The sequence below is a fragment of the Megalopta genalis genome, chromosome 1 (genome assembly GCF_051020955.1).
Source record: "Megalopta genalis isolate 19385.01 chromosome 1, iyMegGena1_principal, whole genome shotgun sequence".
NCBI lineage: Eukaryota > Metazoa > Arthropoda > Insecta > Hymenoptera > Halictidae > Megalopta > Megalopta genalis.
In genome coordinates this window covers 41273628-41294918 of record NC_135013.1, presented here as the reverse complement: position 1 = coordinate 41294918, position 21291 = coordinate 41273628, and the positions used below count along the sequence as shown (strand labels likewise).

Here is a 21291-nt window from a genome sequence, read left to right as displayed (position 1 = left end):
AATAATCTCCTCATTTTTGTGATCAATGAAATATTACATTATCCAACTACCTTACACATTGAAAAAACGTATCCAATATAACGATTTTCCTGTTTTTAAAAAAGGAATACATTAATGTATTTCAGAATCTGTTTGAACAAGTTGACCGAAATGTGCACCGCACTTCCGCGTAAATAGCACGTGTCGGTTGCACCACTTTCCAAAATATTTCCAGGTCTCGTTGAAATTTTTGTCGTCGCGGATGTTGCACCTTTCGAAGGTACCCGCCTGAATATTTGGCGCCAGTATAATTTCACCCTCCGCTTTTCGGGGGTTACGAAATTTCGACGCGAGAGTAGGTCTCCACAGGGGATGAATTTAATGGATGGATTCTGTGTGCACTCGGCGATACGTGAATACATTTTTATGAGACCGTTTAAAATGCAACTTGCCGCCTCCGCTATCGAAGCTGGTTAAATTTGTATTTTCTGCTGTGCGACATTGTGTAAATAACGTTTATGTCAAACCGTCGCCTTCACCTTCGTCTTCGAGGATAAATATCCCCGGGCTCGCCGAGAAAAAGCCAATGAAAAGTTTGAAATACCGTGCCTCACTGTTGCATCATTTTTTCTGAGTGATTGTAACTGAACAGTGCCGTCCATAATGCATGAAACATGCCAATTCTTCACCGTTTCTACTATATCTAAAAAAAAAACAGATTTCATTAGCCGAGTACGTTTGTTTGTGATCTTTTCGGAAATATAATTAAAATCTAATATATTATTAGAAAACGAAAGTGACAAGAATTTCTCTAATAATCATTATTTTTGTAATTCGGCATCGTGTTCGTAATTCATGAATTCAGATTTCCTTAAGCAAATTTTTCCGTTCATGATCTTTTTAGAAAATGTAATTAATTCTAATATAATTTTAGAAAGTATAAGTGGCAAGAATTTCTTGAATAATTCAGTTTGTTATTGATTTTTAAACACCAAATTATGGCCAGGTTATGGTTCAAAGGCAATGAAAACGATGTTAAAGAAATCAAGTTCTACACTTCCTACTTCGAAAAGATCACGAAAATAACTTGATATTATACGAAACGCCGAAAGTTTCGCGAAATGTAATTTTCGTTTCGTCTCGTCCACAAGATATCCGAAAATTCCGTTCGCACTTAAGCGATGATATTTTGTATATTTTAAAGAGAAAAAGTTTCCTCAGCTAAGAGTTTAAATTCAAAACTTTCTTGCTGATTTTTCCGGCTTCCTTTTCACGTCTCAACCTTTTACCGTCTGTTTTTCTTTCTTTTTCAGTCGTTTCTACTTCGTTTGTACCTTTACTCGCGCCTTTCCATTGCTTCCACCCCTTTGTTCCCCGCCCCTCCTATAGACGATCATAACGATGAAAGTGAAATTGCGAGTAATATTCGTGACGACGGACGAAGTCGACTTTAATGGAACTTCTGTCCGAAATTTCTGCTTAATACCGACTAAGTGGACTATTTCGCAGCAGAATTAGATTTCTCCGCGGATTATTAATCGCACCGGTGTTTCCGTTAACGCGTTCTGCTCGCAATACGATGTAATTATTTCAGTTAAACGACCTCGAGACAATTAGACTAATTGCATCCAGTTAAGAGCCCGTTTCCCGCTTCGACGAATTCAGTCTTCTTTTCGAACACGTTTTAAACAATTCTTTCCCGTCGTTAATCAACTGATGTGATTACGTTCGCCGAGGTTGTTGAAAGCGCTTGCGAGGATTCTGTGCCTGCAATCGATTATTGATACGTTTCATTGATTAACTGTCAAGAAATAAGAATGCATTGAAATGTTGTTTCTTTTAGTTACGTTTCAATACTCGAAAAACTGTAAATGTCTATTTTTCATTTATTTGCTGATGGACTGCGGATTTTCTCCATTTATGATAAAAATGATCGCATACATGATCGAATAGAAAAGAATAAAAATATTTAAAGAATTTAGAAAGATTTTTGGATCATGCTCTATTTATTACAATTGTTAACAAACGTAATGCGTCTATGCATCTTCTGTAGCTTACAAGTGGCGCAGACAATTTTAATTTTGCATAAAAATCTGTAGTTTAGTTATCAATTTTATTTTTAGGAGTCTCTTCAAGATTCGGAAACGATTAATTCATTAATTGTGAATGACTTTTAAAGAGTGTAACACGAATTAAATAAATTTTACACTGCCGTTTGTAACATTTTATGAACTGTTTCGTATCTATCAAAATTTTTAAGATGCAACAAATTTTTATGAATGGACTATTTATCTTTAAATTAACATTAGTTGTACTGGACCGATTCAAATAAATAGTTCCAGATCATTTATTTTACAGTGCTTCAAGCTGTAGCACAATATATAATGTATACTAACAGATCTAATACTAAATTTAATAAAATCGAATCGATATTTACATGCAACTTATTTTTAAAACTTTACGGAGTATTATTTTATGTATTCAAATATTTGTGTTATTAAATAATATTAAATAATATGCGGAACCATCTAATTGTATGTACGTTATATTAATTGTGAACGATCGACGGGATTTCGGCTGAATTAATTAATATACAATAGAATATTTCTCGAACAGCGTTCTCAGTAGTAAACAATCTATTCTTCGATTTGTGCGAAGAATATATATCTGCCGTTTTATTTCACGCAGCAGGAATTTTCTAGTTTGAAACTCCTAAATTGAATCTGCCAGTATAAAAAGGATACGACAGACGGACAATAGTAAATGAAAAAAAGATAATTCTGACAAAAAACGTATATTCTATCGACAGAGCCGAGCTATGCCGATTTAAGCGAAGCTGAACAAAAAATAATCATAGAAAACTCTATTTGATTTAACGCTTCGACCAACACACCGTCAGAGACGATTTGATTTCTACTCTTCTAGAATTTCTAGTTTCCTACTATTTTAGAATCACCGAAATTATTGATCGATCTCTCTCTCTCTCTCTTTGAAGAAATGATTAACTACTTAACAATTATACCTTGAGACTTTTGCGAAACTCTTAAAGATGACTCTACGATTTTTGTTCATGTTTCCACTATTTTTTAAAAGAAGAAGTAAATTCATGTTTATTGCATGTTCACGTATACTTCGATGTTTAAATTGGTATAATAGAAAATTAGATTATTGTTCTGATTTGACATAAATTAATAACATCGATACTTAGATTCTATTCAAATCTCGAGTAAATTCTGAGAGGTTAAACAACACTGTAGCACTTTTTAATTGCATTTATGGTTGCTGATACATTAGTACTTTTGCATTAAAAGTTAGACATGATTATATGAAAATTTTAATTTGTTTCGATGAAATACAATATTACTTCGAGTCATAGGAAGTTATACATTTTTATGAGAAAAATTGTGTGGAAAATAATGCAAACGCATAACGTTTAAGAAAATATAGCTGCAATTATGATTAAATTATTTCTTCATACACATATGTACATGTATATATAAAATTATGACAATTGTATTTACAAATAAACGTGCATAAATCGATGCATAACATAGAATAAATAAATAGATTAACATATTGAAAATAAATCGATTGTTTGCTTTTCATATTTTCACAATTTTATAAACAATTCATAATATTACTAGTTTTCCTTAACATTTGAAACTTTTGACAAATGATAATATTAACGCAACTACCGTTATCCTTTCGCGAACATTTCCAGCTTTCGGTAGAGTCCAATCGTATTCACAATTATCGTGTTATGTGATTACGGTAAGTGAACTAATTCGAACATAATTGTGGTTTCAGAAATGGCACTCTGGATTGGGCAAAGCAGCGCAGAGATGGGCCAATCAATGTCTCGGTTTGGTTCATGATAACGCGACAGGTCTATATTTAGATGGTTTAGGCGGGAGTGGACAGAACATCTTCATTACGACACGACGAACACTCTGGTGAGTAAATGAGAAAATTAATTTATCCGTCGCCCGTTTCGAAATTCATAATGCATCCAATTTGCCTTAATCGTTCCATATACAAAACACATATGTACATATGTACCTTCGCTCTGAATGACACAATACACTTAAGTTTCGAAACGATGTACGTATTACTAGACTACGGTTTTTATGCATTTATGCTAAAATTGATTTTATATTAAATAACAAAAAATGATGACATTAGAAGAATCGAAGAATGTAAAAACATTCTTCCCAATTTATTGAAATTATTAAAAGAAGAAATACACATTTTTGTTTAACTTTCGTTTGTTGTAATTGATATAACTAATTTTTATGTTTTATGTTAATGGATTTATACTAAAATTGATTACGATCAATACGAAAAAATGAAGACATTAGAAGAATTTAGGAATGATTAATGATTAATGAATAACTTCTGCCTTCTATAATTAATTACATTTTTTATTTTGCATAAAGATTCGTGATCTACTTATTACGTATGTAGAAGTTTTTGTAACATTTTTGACATATACGTATTGCAAAAACCGACTTACGAAGATAAAATAAAAAAATACTAAATAAAATAAAAATTAAGTAAAATATTATTATGTAAATATTAGGTTTTATACTTATGGGAATATACTCCTCTAATTATATTAATTCACAAGAACGAAATTGCTGTCTAGTTAATTATTGACAAAATTCCGTAATAATTCAACGAATAATATCATCAGTATTATATTTGAAACTCCAATTCTTGATTAAACAAATGTGTAAAATAAAATTCTTTTATTTATTCTCCTGATTTACGCAAATGCCGTGTAATCCATGCTGAACGACGTCGATCACGTGTTGATTTACGAAGTTGAACATTTATATTTGTAGTACTTATCACGCGGAATTATATTTATATGATTTATTATAGTTTTCTGCTTAAGATCGTAAGCATTTATGAACAGATTGATAATTTATGTGAATTATTGGAAATCCGTGAGAAATGGAAACAATACAACCTTTGGTCTAGTCTCTTGTTTTAAGAAAATAATTTCACATTCTTTTATATAAAATTGTAAAAAAACAGTTCCTATAATTTCTTATTTTAGTATATAAACAATTTTGCACTGCTTTCATTTGTCATACAAGAAGGCATCAAGATCCAGATATGAACATTTCAAATATAATGATATAATGCAACCAAGATAACCAAATTTTGTTGTTCATAACTCTGCGTTATATTTAATGCATCCTTCACTGTCTATAATTCCCCATTCTAAATCAATCTAAAACAACAAGATCTAAATTTGAATAAGTCAAGTGCATTGAACTCTGCAAAAATTTGGATCCTTCTGAAATGAAAATGAAATTGCAAATGCAATTGACCAAGTTGTCTTGTTCATACTATTGTATTAAATTTCCTGCATTTTCTATTCCTATAATTTTTCACTCCATCATGTAATCAATTTTATACTAACATCCATTTGTGACGTAGAAAGCGTCAAGATCTAAATATAAATATTTCAAATACATTAAACTATGCAAAACATTTGGATTCTCCTGAAATAAAAATGAAATTGAAGATGAAATCGACCAACTTTTCTTGTTCATGAATACTTACTACATTATACTTCCTGCATTTTCTCCCTTATCGCATACCAACTGTGCAACCGTGATAGCTTAAAACTTAAGATCGACCAGTATCGATCACGAACTATACGAACGAACTCCCAGAGCGAACGATGCATTCGCTCCGATGCTCTTCTTCATACAGGGTTATTCAAAATAGACTGTATGAAGCTTTTTTTAAATAAAAAACAAACTATTATGAATTTATTGTTTTTGTTTAAATTTAATTATCAAGTGTCATCTATGACAATTATTTACCACGACCACGTTTACAAACATCAATTCGAATATCAAAATTTTCGATGACGTTTTAGCATATTTGTTCGCTTAATACACGAGTTTCATTTCTAATGTTATTTTGAAGGTCATAAATTGTTGTTGGTTTGTTGGTATAAACTTTGCTTTTCATATAACCCCGAAGAAACAAGTCCAATGGGGTCAAATCACACGATCCAGTTGGATAATTCACATCACCATTTCTTGAAATTAATCAACCATTGAATTTCGATCGCAATAAAGTGACGTTTTCACACTTTGTATGTGGCGTAGCTCCGTCTTATTGAAAATAAACATTTCTTATGTCGATTCCATTTAATTTCAGCCATAAATAATCAATAATCATTTCAATATAACGTACATCATTCACTGTAACTGCATCTGCATTCTCGTTTTTGAAAAAGAAACTTTTGACCTTTCGACCTTTTTCGACCAAAATCCATACGAAACAATAACCTTTTTTAGATGAAGTGTTTTATTGACGTGTCCATCCAATGTGAAATGAGCTTTATTGCTGAAGTTGATGTTGTGTGAAATCAATGCATCGATTGAACGATGTTCTAACAACCAATCAGCGAAATTTCTGTATTGCAAATGATCATGTTCTTTCAATTCTTGTATAAATTGAATTTTATAAGCATGCAAATGCATATCTTCATGCAAATTTCGTCACAAACTGCCACAAGAGATGTTTAATTCTTGAGAACGACGTGGAATTGATGTTGATGGCTCATTAACAGCACTTTCACGAACGGCAGCAATGTTTTCATTCGAACGAGCTGTTTTTGGTCTGCCAGACTTTGTTTTATCATGAACAGATCCAGTTTCATAAAATTCTTTAACGAAATTTTTTACCGGACACTGATTTTGAAAATATATTTCAATAACTTTAACACGCTTTTCAATCGTATAGGACTCCGTCGTTAACATTGTCTATCATTGTAGGTTAGAAAGAAGTAGAAAGTAACTAGAAACAAACATGACATCCTAATGGTACTTTTGGATAACCCTGTACCACAGTCCGATAATCAAGTTACATTTGAATTCGTGTCGGGGATCTTATTTGTATCGATACACGTGCATTACATTCATCCCCCCCTCCCCGTTCCCATCGTTCGCCGGAGATGATTGTTTTCCAGTGCTTCGCTCGGCTACGGTATTCTGCTTCCTCGTACCGTAGCATTCCGGTTACCTGCTACCGGAGAATGCCGACGGGAACTGAATCTCTGTCGAATTGATCCCGCATCATGTTTCAATTAATCGAATTTTTCGTATCTCTCCCCGGCGCCGCAGTTATTTGCAAAACAAGTTCACTGGAAATATTCTCATATTAAACATTCCAGACATTTCCAGTAATTGTGTTATTGAATGTTACGGGTTCTTCGACTCCGTATAGCTCCCTGCTGCACCAGCGACATCCGCAGGTGATGAATAGACTGCGTGAAGAGACTTCTAGATTTCTTAGACTGTGAATTTACATTTTTAAAAGAAAATTTTAATATCGGTCATATCAGTGAATTAAATATCAAATACAACTGATAGCCAGAATTAGTAAAATTAGTAGATTGCAAGAGACTAAAGTGGAATAGAATTTTATTCTTTCATAAATAATTTTAATGTGCAGCAATATGTTGATAATACTGATATTGGATACAATAATATATACTAAAATCTTTTTAGCATTTATTGTCTAAAATTTTATTTATTAAATTAATTAATTAATTTAATTAATTTTATTTATTAAATTAATTTTATGATGTTGTTAAGTTGTTATTTTCAGAGCATTAGGTATTATGTTATTTAGATCGCTAAATATACTATTTAACTAAATAAAATTTCATTTCATTCCTTAAGAGTTGGATGCTATTGTGTATACTGAATAATTAGGAGTCACTCTGCGAGTAAAAATGTAGTGAAGATATGAAAGTGATAAATTGTTATAGAAGATTTTCAATTTAATCTTATAGTTTCTATTTTACTCCGATCTCCACGTTAAAGAAAATTTTGTATTAATTTTAGAATTTCTTCTTTAAAGTACATTTTACTACCCTGGACACTCTTGACTTAATTTCGACGTTGTTAGGAATAATCATTAAGTAATAGAACATGATCTCTGACATTTTTAATCGGCCTCGTTAAAGGCGTTATTAATCAATCTTCAATAAATAAATGACTTCTCTCTGTTTCTATTGCATGAAACGGAAGAAAAGAATGTATTCAATAATTATCATTGCGAAGTAAAATAAATTAATACTGCTGGACTGTATACACAAATTAACATTTAATCACTTATTAAAACAACTCAGCTATAACATTGTTTTCACTGCTTGGCAAATATTTTTCCTATAATTAGATATCTTTTTAGATGTTTCATCAATATCCGTGTTTGTGTGTCGGTTGTTTCCCTAGACAAGTAGAAAAAACTGGCATTGTTCAGACACGGAAAGTTCTGTCTGACCTGAAGTCAGAATTCTGGCCTATTGTTCTATTTCTGCGTAACGATAAGTTGCTTTCAGGTACGTTGCTCTCCTTTGGGAGCCACCTGTTGATGATCATTGAACAATTGTCGCGGATGTCACTTTCATGTCTTCTTGCGGCGAAAACAATGCCGATGGAGCTGTAAAAGCAACCGCGTTCCGTTTTTAACGCGTACTACGCGATCCTTTCGTTTCCCGAACGATTGTTTGGACATCGATCTCTCCAAAACCGATAAACCTTAAATAATACCAATTTGCTAATTCAATATATTGCAACAATGCTACAGACAATTTTGTTACATGCAAATTGCAATACTAAAAAGAGAATAGAGCTTGGATTGTTGCCAGGAAATTATTACACCATAAATTTTATCTATCTATAGCATATAACATGGTATAATAGTAGAACTGTTAAACAATTTCAGAAACACTCATATATTGTTCTCACTTTATTTAAAACATAAAAGAATTTCTAGCACTGCGATCGAATTGGTGCTTCATTTTATGTCAGTTCTTGCAAACTTGTTTATGAAAATTTATGTTTTATTACAACATTTATGTACATTAATTGTACATTAAACATTCCATGCTTTTGTATTTCGTATAAAGAGAAACAAATTAATTTTGTTAAATTATTAAGTTAACGTTTCTTTCTTGCTACATATTTTATTACTTTGTGGAAAGAGTAATGTATTGTTACATGAAACGGATACAATTAAACAATAAAGTAATGATTAGACTGCGGATTTTTATACAATATAAAACTGTCTGCATTCATTGCAAGATATAATAGTTACGTATACATTCATTTTTTATATTAATAATTTTAATGAGTTGATAGAAATATAGTAGTGTTTATACATTCTTTAAATATCTTTTCTTTTTTGCATTAGACTATTCATTTTTCTTATAGATGCATAAAATATGCAGTCTAGTAACTATAAATTTTGTGTTAGTATATTATGGAAAGAAGAACAAGTTGTCAAATTAGAGAACAAAGAAATCGACACGATTTAGTAGTAAAATGAGGAGAAAAATTTAACCATTATAATTATAAGCATAAGATTTAATGGGTTGATTACATATTTTCTTTAAATACAAAAAGAAAATGACTACTCTCTTGACGTTGCAGAATCATTAATATACAACATTAATTCATTGACATTAATGAAAAATTAATATATTACTTATTAATATTTACTAAATTATATTGAAGAAGCTACAACCTCAAATTTCATATTTTGATATTAAATCTATTGAGGTTGATTATTTTTATTACTCCATAAGAAAATTAATCGGAAGCATGAGCAATGCTCAGATAATACAGATTAAATTATTGTAGCTTTTTGGAATTATGCATTTTTCATGTTATCAGTATGTAGCGTTATCAGTATCATAACACAATCAGTTTCCCGTCCATCATATAACAGCGCCTATCAATCTACGTGCAATATTGCGATTTGAATCGCACAGAGGCATATTTCATGCAAATTTGTTTCAGTTAGCTGTATTTTGATCGATGGAACCTCGAATAGCTCGGTTGTAAAATGAATAAGGACATGAACATTAAATTCGTAAATTTTTACATTTCCAATTAGGAGGCTAAATATAATAAAAATCACGTATTTGTTGTTACTATTATTTTAACAACGTTTTTGTTACTATTATAATATTAACTTGCAACGCATGCGTTAAAGTTACTATTACACACAGATACTTCATGTCTCATATTAAAATATTAAACTCAAAATATTAAAAAATATTTATTCAATTGTTCTGTGATATTATACTGAAGTATAGAATACTAAATACCAATAAGGAAATAAATAAAAATAAATAAATTTATGATAAAATTTCAAAATCATCTGAAAATTCAATTATAATTAATTTTTTAATAGCAGTTGAAGAACAATTTAATCAAAACACTTTCAAAGAAAATGATTTATGATAACGCAGTAGACGTAAGGTATAAAAATGCAGTTGCATCATCTGTTTCCCTATTATACATCAATAATGTACCACATGAATGCTGTACCAATTGGCATCCACTTATTGTATAATGATCAATTAACAAACTTGAAAATTATTCAGCGTTACGAACAAAGGTAGTTTCCAATTCAATGTAGCTACTAAATATTACATGATTCGAATATCAACTTTGTTGCCAAGAAGTTCGATTTCACCGTAAGCATCATCAGAATTTATTCTCCTTCGCTGCAAGGCTCAACAATACTCGCCCACATATCTGCTGGATTATTTAACACTTCGAGTCTAGGTCGAGCTCCCCTGAGAGTCTGATATTTTCCACAAGAGCAGGTTTACGACTCCCCATAAATTGTCCGCATTTCAGGAAAGTTTGTCTCAAATTCGAAATTATTAGATCTTCGAGCTTACACATTTTGTAGAATAGATGAGAACGAAAGTAGGAGGTTCAAATCTGAATTCCACGGTATTCCCAAAAGATACAAATTTTTATTTTTCATAAAGCGATTCAATTCCTGAAATTGTGCACTTTATAGGATAGCTGGAAAAAGAATTGCACATGGAAAAGATTAGACCAGCCTACATTCTCCTCAAAAAGTACTTTAAGCGTTTACAAATTATCTCTTCGAGATTGCATATTTCGTAGAATAAAGAAGGAAAATAATTCAAGATTGAAAAGATTCATTTCATTTATTTCACTGAACATAAAATTCTGCGGGCACATCCGTCCCTCAATTTACACGAGTCTATTTTTTACACGGAAAATTATAAATAGACAGCGGATTTTTATGCAGGACAGAAATTGCCTGCATCATTTTCAAGCAATAGAAATGGAATAGAAGGACCTATTTTCAATTAATAGTTTTAGCTGTAGAGTAGATAATTTTAATACTAGTATTGACGTTAAGTCACTATTATTGATACGAAATCAATTTGACGTCACGTTACCACTAGCAACATTAAAACAGTGGGCATCACTTAAAGGTTAATAGATGAAAAATAATAATTGCAACATTTAAGTTGTAACTACTCAGTTTTACTCCAAATGCTAAAACTGCAGTCTAATTATAGTAGTACACTATCTACTCGGTATTTGTTATACGCGATATCAATTTACGTGATCTGAATTTACACAGCCAGTAAATCTTTGTAATGTTTTCGAATTAGCCAAGAAAATGCGACAGTGCCATCACAGATATTGATCCAAACATTAAACAAAATTTAATGAAATGTTGCAACGAATATCAGCAAATTTATGAAAACATGGTATTGTAAAATAAAATATTGAGAATAAAACATGCGAAAAGGTTTTCTTTGACGATGAAAATAAAGTCGAGCTTCCAAATATTTCAAGCAACGAAGATAATGAGTTTATGCTAATTAAAAAGAAAAGATTGATTGTTTTGAATTATAGTACCGATAGTGACACCGAATAAAATTTACTTTCATTTTCTGAAATGTCATAATTTTTTTTTATACCTACTTTTGTTTTCAGTATTTTGTCTTTCATACTTCCAGTCTCTACTTAAAACGAATCTACGTGAAACGGAGGATGGCTGCAAGTATTCATAAAATCCGTGTACAAGTTTCAATAGGATTTGTATCGGAAAGCAGTACTTCACGAATAATACCATATTGTCACGAAACTGACAAAATATGTGAAGCGTTTAATGAACAAAAACATAGATTTCGTGAATGCTGTGTCGTTCAATTATCATGCTGATGGTATTATCCCCTGTACCGAAATCATGTTATAAGAGCCACACGGAAATAATGATACAGTGAAATGCAATAATTGCACATTAAACGTTCAATATATTTTGAAACTGATATTTTCATGGCGATCGACTATGGTTTCGTTGAAATTGGAGTTATCGACAGAATATTATGATTGTATTGGCTGACACTGAGTGAGTTCTTGACTTGAATGCTACGTTAAATTTTCGTTTCAGGCTCGGTTAAAAAAGTTAAAAAACTCGAGATTGTTAATTTTTCCACTCCAAACAAATGCAATTTTTAAATAGAAGTTTGCAAATATTGCCTAGTAAACTAGTTTCTTGAACACCTCGAAAAGATAGAAGTCAATTGATCGGCTTTTAACAAAGTTAATTTGTTTTAAAAGGTCTTCCAAAATTGAATGAGACTCAGTGTATGTAACAACAGATTTTTTCGATAGATAATTTTGTTCTCTTACGAAAACGTTATTAGTCCTTTAAAAAAGAAAGCAATTGGTTCTGTTTTGTCCAGCCTCTATATAAGGTGTTTATTTTATCTTGCACATTAAAATATCTTCGTTATTTTTGTTGCTATGGAAAAATGTGTCGGGACAACTTCGTTTAGTTGAATGCTAAGAATATTGTGATCCATGCCTTTTTTCTCTCAAGGGCATTTTTTCCAGTATTGAAGAGAAGATCATCGCTATTTCTTCCTCATTAACCATCAATATTGTTTATAACGCAGCTCCGAGGTTATTTTATTACAAATTCAATGATCACTGATACTACGACCTTCAGAAAATAGGGGTGCATGTGCAGAAACTAATGATGACTTTCAATACTTGAACAAAATGGCATCGAGAGAAAAAGAAACATGAATCAGAATATTCATAGCTCTGAATTAAATAGAGTTATTCAGACAAACTTTTTTATATCAGCAAAAATAACAGAAGATATTTTTATGTGCAGGATAAAATAAACCGTCTATACATATGTCGAATAAAGCAGTATAGTAATTCAATCGATGCGTTGAATTTCCAGGAACTTCCCCATCAGAATGTGGTTCATGGAGTACAAAGACTACAATTACGGTGACGATCAAGGGAACGATTTTCACGCAGTAGGCCATTATACCCAAATCGTGTGGGCTTCGACGCATCTGGTCGGTTGTGGAGTCAGCCATTGCACAGGTGGCAAGGGTCCGCTCGGCAAGGACTTCTACATGTACGTCTGCAACTATGCACCAGCGTGAGTACACCAGAAAACAATATCACGATCTTCCGAAAGTTCACCTGTCCAATGAATGAACATGTGACAACAGCGAATTGAAATAAAACATTGATATCTCTTAGGGTCTTTCCACGTTGCTGTTTATACAGGGTGTCCCAGGTTTTAATGTTCAAACTTTGTCAGTGTATTCTCTGGCACAAAGTAAGAAAAAAAAGTTATGTAAACATAGGTCATACAGAGCTTTATTAAGAAGTTATAACAGAAATTCAGAATAGTAATAGTAATCAACTTGCTGTTACTGCGAGCATTGGCTTGAATAGATCAGCACATGCCGTGTGTTTATGTAAGCTGTGCTTATTAATACATTTCGAAATGTCTACCGTTGTTGACAATACATGATTGACATCGATCGAAGATCGAATTTATGACCGTGCGAATTTCGTTTCTATTCTCTTTCATTTCATTGAACGAATTTTTGTTATAACTTCTTAATAAAGCTCTATATGACCTATGTTTACGTAACATTTTTTTCCTACTTTGTGCCATAGAATATACTGACAAAGTTTGAACATTAAAACCTGGGACACCCTGTATAATAGAAATCCCTTACACTACGGTATCTTTCACAGCAGTGTAAAGTTGATGATCATATTTAGGTGACCATATTGGATGATCATGTTTAGATGATCATGTTTAAATAATCCTGTTTTGATGATCATATTTAGATGATCTCATTTGGATTATTTAACTTAAATAATTATATTCAGCTGACCATATTAAGTTCATTATATTTAGATAATCATGTTTAGGTGACCATATTTGGATGATCATATTTAGATAATAATATTTCGATGATGACGTTTAGAGATAATCATGTATAGATGATCATATGTAGATGATTATATTTAGATGATCATATTTATATCACCTTATTTAAGTGATCTCATTTGGATGATCATACTTACATAATCATATTTAGATGATCACACTTAACCATATAATTTATATTAATTCAACCTTGATTATGATCTATTGATCTATCTATTAAATTCTATTTAAATCCAACGTCATATCACTTTAAATTTTCTTCGAATCGTTAGCACTAATTCGCGAATAAATACTTTATATCTGAGAAAATTCTCCGAATGGAAATGGTTGAATGACGAAAATCCAGTTACCATGGCTAGAGCATATTGCGCAAAAATATAGTAACGGTAAACATAGTAAACAAAGACCCGTGAATACTAAAGTTTAGCGTACGTGGGTCGAACGTGTTCATTCGCTGGACAGGTTAGCATCTACAGAACAAGAACCAGTCTCTATCTCGTTGTTCGCTTCGCATCGTTATATCGCAGTTTGTTTTCCCACGGCGGGAACCTCATTTTATGACGGTTAAGCGAGATCTTCTGGACGATGGGAGGGGGGGGGGGAAGTAGCTCGCTGGGAGAATAACAATCGCGATGCGAGCTTTTATAAGATTACCCCGCTATTGAAAGATACAACGGTGAATGCTCAGCATGCTTTGAACGGTCGGCAGCGTTCTGGCAGCGGGATCTGGTATTCCGTGCAGCTTTAATCTCCCGCCGAGCACTTTTCCCATCCTTGACGTTTTAGAATGCTTTTCGGATTTTTGCTTCGGAATTCGCGGCCATAGATTCAAATGTGGCTTTGTGTACGAGGAGAGAATGATGGGTGGCTGGGGATTGTATCAATTCGATTATTCCTTTGTTCAACAGATTTGAACAGATTCCTTGCGAGATGTATTCTAAGTTTAGTGACCCTATCTCGTGTAATTTTTAAGCAAATGTAAATGTACAAGACTAATCCATATACTATAATGTAATACAATTTTACACAACTATACATACAAAACTAATTATACAAACAATATAAATATATATTATTTAGACATATTTTTTATAATACATATAATTATTACATATATATATATATATATATATATATATATATATATATATATATGTATTTAATACAACTACATATATGTGTATGTGTGATATAAAAAAAAAATTATTATATTATATACATTAATTGTATATAATATTATATATAATTAATATATATATAATATAATATAATATTATAATGTATAATTATATATAATACTATTATAATATAAAAAAATATTATTATATTATATTATATATAATTAATGTATATAATATAATAATATTTTTTTTTATATCACACATACACATATATGTAGTTGTATTAAATTTTATTACATTATAATAAGTAATTATACTATAGTATATAAATCTTATATTAAACGCAGAAGATCTGCAGTCCGATTAGGATAAGTCCGTTATTAGCACAAAATATCTTCGCCTACACTTTATTCTCGATTTTACTGCATCGTTTAATATTTTAAGCTTGTTTTGACCAAAAAATCACGCGTGCACTAGATCTTGAAAGGTATGTTACCTGCTTTATTGTAGGAACCATTCGTTCCCGCTGGTTCCAGATGATAAAAAAGTTGCGTGATTTTCGAAACATTTGTTCCAATGATAAAGGGTGTAATGCAACAGCAAACCGTGAAAAGACCACTTGTCAGGGAACAAACAGATTGCACAAAGCGGACCAGTAAAGCAAGCGCAATACAATGTAGGACGGCAATAATACACTCGTCTATGAGTTGGTGCACCATGTCCGCGTTCCCTTCGTTGCTACCACGCATGTATCCTGCACTCTCATTTCGGAATTTCTGTTATTTTCCGTGGTTTCCGTGGTTTAGTTATTTTAGAAACATCTAGACGGGGCCCGACTGGTTTTATTTTGTTTACGGACGCCGCGAACGCTCGTTTAATTTGGCTCACTTTCAACACGAACGCAGTGGATGTCTTCAAATGTTAGACGTGCGCGAAATTATGGATAATTGGCAAATATCGTGCGAGAGAAAATTAACCGAATACGGAACATTTTAAAAATGTTATCCTTACTAATCGATACTTCAACCATCATGCCAAATTAAAACTGTAAAGTTCAGCTGAATGATATGAATTACATTTTCGTCATACTTACGTTTTGCAAGTTCCAATAAAATTCGGAAAATATAATAGGTTAGCGTGCAAATTAATTTGCAAATCTGAGCAAATAATTCCGTTACTCGTATGTGTGTGATATGGCAGTCAAAGTGGTAATTAAAATAAATACGAGGTTGTAACATAACACAATCTTGTGTTTTTAACTTTGAACATAATTTTTGTTTAGTCTTATTGAGTCTTAAAGGCGGTTCGTTTATATTAATTTGTAAAAGTCACATGCGTTTATTCACATTTCTGGCGATTTTTGCTATGATGCAACGATGATCCAACGAGATTAAATAGGAACTTCGTTTATCTGAACTAATTAAAAGAATATAAGCGGTCAGATAATAGAAAGATTAATTACAGTGCTAGATTAAATATTTACTGATTTATACAATAAATATAATTGTATATGAATCGTCTTACTAATTAAATACAAATAAATTGTTGACAATTATAATATAATAAGTCAATATATAATTATGTATGTATAATCAATGTCTTTGTAAAATTTTGTTGGTTTAATAACCTTACCTGAGAAAACAACAGAAATTATACAATTTAAAGTCTGATCAAGCAATATAAAGTAAAATGTATCAACTCTGTCGAATCAGTGTTCTACAGAGTGTACAAATTATGCATTTCTTATACTCGATTGATAAAATTGGGTGGAAGCAGTATAAGATGACAGAAGAATCAAAGGACCTACGAATGCCAATATATTGGATTGTCAGGGAAGTAATTTCGGTATTTCAACGTGAAATAAAACTAAATTTTTTCTATGCAAGAAATGAACTTTAATTAGTCAAATATTTTCCATTCTGTTCGATGATCTTTCGCCATCTTTCTGATAACTTCATGATTCCGTGCACATAAAATTTCTGATCCTTATCACTAAAAAACTTAATCAAGTGCGATTTGAGGCTATCGTTTTTATTGAAATTTTTACCATTTAAAAAGTGATAATCCGATGGTGCAAGATCGGGGCTAAAAAAAAATAAATAAAAATTAATACATTTCGAAATGTATTAATAAACACAGCTTACATAAACACATGGCATGTGCTGATCTATTCAAGCCAATGCTCGCAGTAACAGCAAGTTGATTACTATTCCTATTCTGAATTTTTGTTATAACTTCTTAATAAAGCTCTATATGACTTATGTTTACATAACATTTTTTTCTTACTTTGTGCCATAGAATACACTAACAAAGTTTGAACATTAAAACCTGGGACACCCTGTATATATCCTGGACTTTTCACTTTCATTGCTTCCTCAAATTTCTTAAGTTGTTGGCAGTGAACATCTGAGTTGATCGTTTGATTGCTTGGAAGCAGTTCAAAATACACAACACCTTTATAGTCCCACCAAATTGACAGCATGATCTTTTTCTGATGCAATTCAGTTTTCAATATGGTTTATGCTGGTTCATCACGCTTGAGCCATGACATTTTTCGATTAATGTTATTGTAATCGATCCATTTTTCATCACCAGTGATAATTCGTTTCAAAAAGAGTCGATTGCTAAAATCGATTGATAAAATACGTATCGCATATACTGATTCGTTGTGTTAAGTAAATTTCTTTCAATTCATGCAGAATCCAAACGTCGAGCTTCTTAATAAGTCCAAGACATCTTATGTAATATTCAATTGTTGTGTGCGATACATTTAACCTTTTCGCAATCTCTCATACAGTTATATGACGATTCGATTCAATCATGGTTTTGATTTTGTCATCATCAACTTCAGAAGGTCGACCAGAACGTTAGTCATCTTTAAGTAAAAAATCTTCAGAACGAAATTTTTTAAAGCAATTCCGAAACGTGCGTTCTGTTAAGCAATCGACGCCATAATCTTCATATATCTTTTCGTGAGCCTCGGCCGCTTTTTTGCCTTTATGAAAATAAAAAAGTAAAATGTGTCGAAAATGTTCATTTTTGCACTCCATGTTAAAATTGACAGCAAACTATCAGTTGTAAACAAAACTACACGGAATCTATTTCTATAGTAACCTAGACATGTCAACTACCAAAGCTGAAGACAAAACAATTATAACCATAACAAAAGAATGACAGTGCAAACATTACGCTATCTATTGGTGCAAACCGAAATTATTTTCTTGTCAACCTAATATTTATTCGAAGTTATCGAAATACTCATTTTGTGTGCATTTAGCATTAATATCTAACAATTAACACAATTTTTGAGCTCTTATTTACCAGAATATAAATATTTTATTTCTTAATTTGAAGAAGTAAAGTGTGTTTTTACCTCCTTATTAGTACTATTTTTGATCCTAACAGATTATTATATACATAGAAATTAAACATCTTTCTTGAAATGGTCTGTTTTTTCTGTGAAATTTCTGTGAACTATTATAACGATATTTTTTTATAAAAATATTATGATAACATATTCATTGCAGAGACAATAAATTGCTTATTAATCCTTTGCAGTGACCTACAGTATTTCCATTTTACATGACTTATTGTTAGCGCAATGGATGCATATGAAATTGAGTCTTATAACTCATACAATAGTTAAACTTCAGATATAAACAGATTTGATAGTGTAAAAATTATTTTCAAACTTTATATAACAATTTTTAGGCGGTGCCTCAGAACCACCATTCGAGTGCAAGGGGTTAAAATTTTGTTTTGTTTCCGTTTGTCAAAGATAATGGACAATATCGATTTAATGAACACTTAGTGAATTATATTTAACGTTTAAGGGCTCGGAGTTACTTTTTCCTGCAATCGAATAGAGCTCAAATTTTGCGCAGATTTCTTTTTTATTATTTGAAATCATTCTAGAAGATGTCGCAAAAATTCAAAAGTCGAAAATAAGAGCCACCGTAGTGTTTATGGAACAATGCACTGCCGTCAATCTTCAGCTTGACAATAGACAGCGGATCTTTATGCAGACGAAACATTCTCTATCTCGATTATAGGAAACAGAAGAAGAATAGAAATGCATCCTGTCTATTAATAAACTCAGTAAATTGAAAATGGTATATTAGTGTTTTGGAATTCTTCAATCATTTTCATTGTTCCGTATCTCGCCTGACAATTTTTCCTATAAATGGATAAAATTTGCTGTCTAATAATAAGTGTTGATTGCTTGAGAAAGTAACTGCTCGGACGATCACAATCAATTTTGATTGACGCTTTGACACACTTCCCGGCGAAGTGTCTCTCGCAATTTCTCCCGGCCGGACACCGTTAAGCCGTTCATTCGAAGTAACGACGTGATTATTGCCAGCCGGGTGTACACTCGCTTGAAAAGTTCCTTTCTACGGTGAACGGAACTGTATGTACAAGCGGATCATTGCAATCGAAAAGTTTGTTACACGAATCACGGGATCCGCGTGGCCGAGCCGGAAGGCCGCAGGAGAAGCATAATCCGGAAAATTGTGGCGGAGAAACAAATTTATGGCGACACTCAACTCGCGGCAAAGAGAGCGAGCGAAAGAGAGAGAGAGAGAGAGAGGAGGAAGCGGTCGCGTAATTTAAACTCCCTTCGTCCGTCTTTTTTCCCGACGGTATCGTGCTCAGGAAATATTAGATGCGCGTAAGGTAGATGTCCCTATTCGGGGCCATGCTCCTATTACAGCTTACTCCGCCCACGTTATTAAAAACTAGAAACAAAACGCCCCTGGTCCGGGCATTTCAGTTTTTAACATTCCACAGCGGTCTGGAAACTCGCTCTTTGTTGCCAAATACAATTCTTTATGTTTCATGTAATGAACAAATTTGTTGTTCCGACAGTCCTTCGAAGTTCTCGAATCCAAAGTACTATTCATTTTAAATAATACTGTGACGAGAAGATCGCAGATCTTTCTGCAAGTTCTCATTTTCATACGTCATTTTACAAAAATTAGAAACGAAGACGAATTTCGTTCGTCGATTAAAAAATTGCTGGTTGTTAAAATGTAATAAAAATGCTGTTAGACCTTCTTAATTTATATGGCGTCTTGCGTTAAAAAAATCCGCACATGGCATAAATACATAAAGGATCCGCAGTCTAGTGATGAGATAAGATGTTCTAATGGGGATCATAGAATTCGAAGTATAATCGAACTGTTATAATTATAGAGTATTAGAAAATAGGTTTCAATGATGATGTCAACATGTATCTATCCAAAAGTGTACTTCAAGTATGTAATCTAGTTTTCAGCATTTCTAACGCATATACAAATAATGGAAATATTTAATAATTCATGCTTAATATAGAATACTAATAATATATTCTAATATATACTATATTATAGTATATTATGTTTATAATATAGTATAGTATTATTATAATATTATAATATGGTATTTTATTGATATATTCTAATATATACTATATTATAATATATTATGTTTATAATATAGTATAGTATTATTATAATATTATAATATGGTATACTAATTATGCTCTACATATTATAATATAATTTATTATATTCATTAATTATAGTATAACATATAGTATAATAAGTATATTGTTTTATGATATAATATATATACATATATATAGTACAATTCATATACTATGTTATAATATATTATGTTACATATTCATTTTACAAAAAGTCACTTCCTAGACTTCATAATTTCGATGAAATTTTTGGCATTCATATAAGTTACCAAGATCTACAAAACGCATGTTTTAAATTTTCTCATTCCTCTAACGTTAAAGAGAATTCAAGCTATATAGTCGAGATTTAGAAAATTTATCACATTTTAAGGAGTGTTTAACTTTTGTGCGTGTATACATATGCTATACGCTTATGAAGTTCACGAAATTTGCTGAAAAAAGACAAGAATACTCCTGAGAGAGTGATGTCAGAACAAGCGAGTGATAATACTGTGGTGGAATATTATCAGTCAAGTCCAAAAGCCTAAAGACATTTCGGCCTTTTATTTTTATCTCATAAGAACTTCTGCAAACTTTGCGAACTCTCTCACGCGATTAAGGCTCGCGATATATCAACATTGACCCCGGAAGTAC

The 21291-nt window shown here is 31.8% G+C and overlaps 1 protein-coding gene across 7 annotated transcripts in view; it reads left to right on the top strand.

Moving 5' to 3' along the window:
• Positions 1-21291, top strand: part of LOC117218700 (cysteine-rich venom protein kaouthin-2) — a 234481-nt gene that overhangs the window by 200155 nt on the left and 13035 nt on the right. For all 7 annotated transcript variants that reach the window (XM_076527920.1, XM_076527917.1, XM_076527918.1 and 4 more), the window contains 2 exons: positions 3787-3932; positions 13054-13260. In XM_076527920.1, coding sequence (XP_076384035.1) covers positions 3787-3932; positions 13054-13260 — 353 coding nt within the window. The remainder of the gene's footprint in view (positions 1-3786; positions 3933-13053; positions 13261-21291) is intronic.